At 31.8% G+C, this 5,864-nt stretch overlaps 1 protein-coding gene across 1 annotated transcript; it reads left to right on the top strand.

Annotated features, from left to right (window-relative positions):
- Window positions 1-4,771: 4,771 nt before the first annotated feature.
- Window positions 4,772-5,646, top strand: LOC134251766 (fibroleukin-like; the record flags this gene model as incomplete). The annotated part of the gene is made up of 3 exons (XM_062734179.1): window positions 4,772-4,908; window positions 5,068-5,164; window positions 5,479-5,646. Coding segments are annotated over 3 exons (402 nt in total), but the record flags the coding sequence as incomplete, so codon positions are not given.
- Between the last annotated feature and the right edge of the window lie 218 nt (window positions 5,647-5,864).

Genomic DNA, 5,864 nt, shown 5'->3' with positions numbered 1-5,864 from the left:
AAACTTTATTTGCATATATTTTCTCAATTTGAATAATCTAAAGCAATTTTTCTTTGTCATTACTTCACTGTCTTCAAAGATTTTTCCTGGATAAAGAAGGCACGCTCCCTATATTAGAAATAGATTAGTTTATTTCAAAATAGCCTCCTTTACACTATATAATTTTCTCAAAGTCCAAAAAATATTTTTCGTCAGTGTATAGAGGGTTCTTAATATCGCAACTCCTTCGAGACTGTAAATCGTAGAGACATGAAACCTTCACTAATGGCTTAAGGGTATTTAGACACAACTTTAGAGTTTCAGTGCAAAGGATCGCATGAACCCTTACACGATTTATCACCTCTTTATGTCCATGTGCTTAATATTAAACCTTATAACTTAATAATAAGAGGCATGGGATTTATTGCAATGTGACCCTTGACATTTGACTTTGGATATTTTCTCAAGGTCAAAGGTCAAGGTCATTCCCAAAATTTCTAAATTTTAATATTTTATGCTCTAATCAACTTTTAATTTCTTTTTCATGGTAATTAATTTAAAAGAGGTAAATATCAAACTAAACTGAAATTGAGAGAAGGTGGAAAGACCTCTTATTGTTCTGTGAAGTCTCCTTGTTAGGTCTTTCCACCTTTCAGTGGAAAGACCTCTTGAAAAACTTATGTTTCACACATTTTTTGTTTCCAATATTTTTCTTTGATATTAAATATCTTAACAGTGACTCTTTTGTGAATGCAAAATATGTAATTTGATTTGGAATCAAAAAAGGCAATCTGGAGATTTTCGTATTTAAAAATTTGGAGCGGTGTTTCCAATGGCCGAGTGTTTAGTGCGTCGGATTGTCAGTGGGCACACGGGTTTGCTCCCCCGAATGTCCGAATTTTTTTATCACTCTTTCTGCTAGAATTTTCGTTTTTTACTTCAGAATCGGACGGACGACCCCTCTTTGCTCGCAACGAGATCGTATCTAGTTATTATTCTTTTTTCTTCTTACAAAATTTGTGCAGGCGATTTCTCAGAGTTGGCTTGTTCGATTTTATCCAAATTTTCAGGGTTGTTGCGTTGTTATCTTAAGTTAATTCCAGCAAGTCATTTTTTGAAATTCACTTCCGGTCGGATGTTATCGCCCTTTGATTGAAATTTAGAGGACGGCCTTGTCTGTCATGTAACTCAAAAAAAGGCTAAAGCTAGAAAGCTGAAATTTTCAGGGATGATAGAGGACATGTTCCCATGTTGCACCTGGGTCAGGATATTTTCCGGAAGTGCTTAGAATGGAAGCTCGGTAGGGGATTTTTTGAGACATTTTGCATCACATCCTTTAAAGTATAAGTCATCACATAAGGTGCAGGAAAGGGCAGGAAGTCTTCAATCGATAACTCTTTAACAATAAATATTTTGTTATACATTACTGAATCAAAAATATTTATGTTAAATGTTAAGATAAAATAAAAAAAAGGGCTGGGCACTCAAATAAGGGACTAAAAGTCTTCAATCTCTAGCTCTTTATCAGTCAATATTTTGTAATACATTATTGAAGCAAAGATGTTTATCTCAACTTTTTTTTGGGGGGTGACCTTGACCTTCGACCCCTTGATCCGAGCTTGATCCAAAGGTCACAATCAAGCTAAAGGTCTTGAAGGTATTTACACCTCTCTCTTGAACAAATGCTTAGACCCCCCTCTCCTTTCTAAAAAAAAATAGCCACGTAGACAAATTTTTAGGGCTTAAAGGAGATCACAGATCGACATGAAATTCAGATTAAAATGTAGAAGACACCTCAAAAAAAGTGTAGTAAGAGTTTTACGATGAGTCTCTTAAGTATAATGATATTCTATTCAATATCCGCGAAAACTACATTTTTTTCTGTCTGAAATTTAAGTGCTGATAAGCAAAACAATTAATTAAAGCTTGCTTTGGCTATTTCTTCAGTTTTGGTTACTAGCATTTGATTCCCCTTCTCTTATACAACATTTTAATACCAAATATTCTTGCTTTCTTTAAAATGTTGAATTTTTTGAAGTTAATTTAGATTTAATATAAATGGGATAAATTTCGAAAAAGCGATTTTTCCTATCAAATAAATTTCCAAGCTCTCGGTGACACCGTTTTCTTCATGAAATGCATGTTTCAAGTTTAATTTATGCTCATAATTATTAATTCAATCCAAATAGAGATGATTATTTAATCTAACCTATGAGTTCACCATATATGTCAAAACGAACGCGCCTATATTTTCACAAATTGCAAACACAGCGCCGACACGGAGGTTCGAATGTATCATAAGCTCCGTATGATTACATGTAACTCAATCTATTCAAACTATAAACAAACACAGTGCCGACACGGAGGTTCGAATGTATCATAAGCTCCGTATGATTACATGTAACTCAATCTATTCAAACTATAAACAAACTTAAATGATTTTGTTTACAGGAAATCTCTATTTTCATTTTCCACCAATCGTTTTTTCTTAGAACTATTCATTATTCCTCTGTATGTTCCATCACAAACAAATAAATACACGTGTTTTTGTACTATTTAAAACTGCACGCGTCTCTGTTTTTAGGTAAATCCATGTGCTTTCATTTCTCCTTTTTTTTCCTACACTATTAGTTTACGGAAAAACTTCATCGGAACCTGTGGCGTAGTGCATAGAGCGCTCGCCTGGCAATCTGAGGGTCCACAGTTCGAATCCTAATGGCAGCACTTTTTAATTTTTGTTCTTTTTTTGCTTTTGTTTTTTCAATTCAAATGACACGGAAACACTAAGAAAGGTGGAAATGACCTCTAATTGTTCTCTGAACAATTAGTCTAGAGAACAATTAGTCTACTAGTTAAGATTTTTTAAAATAATTTTTCCGCCGCGGTTTTTTTCTTTCAAGATTTATCGAAAAGGTTTATAATCCATTAGAATGTACTCCATAAAAGATCATTGCAGTTCACCTTGCATAAATGAACCTTGACCCCTTTCCAAGTTATTTCCCAAGAAATGCTTGTTATAGCTACTCTACTATAGTAGAGGTATGAAACATTCCCCAACATTTTCAACTAATTAAGGGGACTCTTCAATCTATTCATTGCGAAAGCATTCGGTTACCCCTTCAATTTTTGAATTTTACAAATAATTAAAAATTTTCAAAACGACAAGCCGTAAAGACAGGGAATTATTTCTAAACAACATTTTTATCTCAATTTTTATACATGTTTGGTATTTTTAATCAGCAGTGATTGAAAATCAAATGTCATATGGTATAAATTTACTGTATCAAAAGAAAAAAAAATAATTTAATTAAAATGATACAATACTGTAATTGGCATATTTCATTTTAAACCTTAAACGGTTGATAAAGTCATATCAATTTGATTAAAAGAGAAATTAAGTCTGAGATTAATTTGATAGTTTAAAAATGTACTTTTTTTTAAACTTGTAGTTACTCGTCTCTTCAATCTTAGATATGACATATGACATAAAGATAAAAATCTCAATTATGAAGATACAAGATACCATTGATATAAATTGATCCTGTACTGCTTATCGAGGGAGCTACATTTTGTAGGAATTTCCATATTACAATACATATCTAAATTGATCATATTTATTTTGTAGATGTTTTTCATTTCATTTATACACCCATTTCAAATAAATTTCTCTTGTCTCTACTTAGTTCAACAATGACTGAGTAATCTTTCATTTCTTTTTTACATATGAGACAATCCCTAACATGATATTGATTGATTTTTGAAAAAAAAAATTAACATGGACACACTTTGAAAAAATTAACCTTTCAAAAGAAAAAATAAAGTCCAAAGTTGTCGAAGCCCGTGCTTTTGTGCTTATATTAACATTTTTCTTCGTTCTTTGATTTATTATTGTCGAAAATACTGGTAAAATTGATGATAGAATTGGAAAAAAAAACGCGCAATTTAAATAGCTTATATTTACATAAAATATGCAAGTGTTTGCGTCAGAATAATGATTTCATTTTGTCTGTGAAATACTTTTGTGCGAAATATTGACATGTTTATATTTAGATTAAAATAATGTTGTATGCATTGTGCCAATATTTAGCTTCCTTCGATTATTGCTTTATTAAGTACAGTTCTCAATGGCTTCACTTAAGTTAATATCGTCTATATATTCTATTTCTTGGGGAGGCTTTATTGGCATGAATGCTTTTCTTTCTCTTTTTCTTTTTTGCACAATTCATTATGTGGCATAGTGAAAGCAATAATGTGCATTTATATTTATCATCTGAGTAAAAAAAAATCTTCTTAATTATTAAATCCAAATACATAAAAATTGTTTCAAAGATAAAAAATAAAAAAAAATACCATATAGTTTAAATCACCAATAAAACATAAAAATACAAGTGTAATTCAATAAAGAAAATACGCATTGAAATTGCTTACATGTGCACGTATAAAGTGGTAGATTATATTTTATTTAACAAAAATAATAAAGAATTAATAAGTATTATTGCCAAGTCTTAATACCAAAATAAAGCTTGCCACTTTGATATTTGCAAACTGTAGTTCAAAATCCTGTTTCAGCAGTTTTGTTTTATCATGCAATTCTTCATCTTTCTTTTTTATGTTCCTTGCAAAGTCAGTCCTTTAATTCTTTTTCTTCTGCCTCAGCAGTAGTTTTGATGAATCTTGCACCTGTTTATCTCCCTTTTCATATGTGCCTGCAATATCAGTCCTTTGATTATTTTTATCTCCCTTTATATGTACCTGCAATCTCACACCTTTGATTCTTCTTCTTCCATTTTAGTTGTTCCTATTGACTGTAAGGATTACCGGGAAAATGGTCACACTTATACAGGTGTGTATGAAATCTACCCCTTTGGGACCATCTTGCCTCCTATCCGAGTTTATTGTGACATGGATACATTCGCTGGAGGGTGGACCGTAAGTAATTTATTTATAAACAATTTATACCTTGTAAACTGGAATCATTGATTATGTTGTCAAGAGGATTGGCAGGAGACTTGATTCATGATGTGAATATAATAAAGATCAAGCATATCATAAAAACATTTATCAAATTATATTGTTTATCTTTCCAAGGCTATTCAGAAAAGAATAGATGGATCCCTGACCTTTGATAAAAAATGGGATGACTATAAAAATGGTTTTGGGGTGACAGAACAGAATCTCTGGATAGGTGAATATAATTAATTGATCCTCTTCTAATTTGAAAAAAAAGACAATTGAACTGAAATTTCAAATTTGACAGCAGAATTTCATTCCTTTTTATCCTAGGTTAAGATTTAATAGAATCAAAATAACAAGAGCTCAATCAAATTTTAAAGCTACTAAAGAATAAGTTGTGTATTCAAAACCGTTTTAATATATCTGGCTTCAGACTAGCTACTTATTGACTTTTCTTTCGGATACATTAATTTACAATATGGAAAAATAATTGTATCATGGAACTTCAGAACACTTATCAATGAATTTCGTATATACATTGATAAGGAAATGACGTCATCCATCAGTTGACAAAGGGAAAGAACTCCTCCCTCTACGTTTCCATCACGTTATCGAATGGCACATTGCTGTACCAGTTGTACAATCAATTTTCTATTTATGATGAAGCAAACCAGTATCAACTGTTTCTTAACGGACCTGCCACGGGAACTTTAGGTAAGTGAAAAGTGGGATACAATGTGTGAAACTTAGCAAACACGTGAATTTGTCAAATATTTAGATTTTTATTTTTTTTATTTGCTGATGTGTAGTCTCAGAGTGATGTAATTGAATTTAATAGGTGTCATGAGGCCGGGGGCTGGGGGGGGATAGCCCCTTTATTTTTAAAGATAGACTTAGTGTAGACATTGAACATTGCTGCGTAGGTTTAGCCC

The sequence above is a fragment of the Saccostrea cucullata genome, unplaced genomic scaffold (genome assembly GCF_032062105.1).
Source record: "Saccostrea cucullata isolate Sc308-1 unplaced genomic scaffold, CSIRO_AGI_Scuc_v1 ctg19256, whole genome shotgun sequence".
Taxonomy (NCBI): Eukaryota; Metazoa; Mollusca; class Bivalvia; order Ostreida; family Ostreidae; genus Saccostrea; species Saccostrea cuccullata.
The sequence above is the reverse complement of the archived record's forward strand: the minus strand, read 5'-3'. Positions and strand labels throughout refer to the sequence as shown.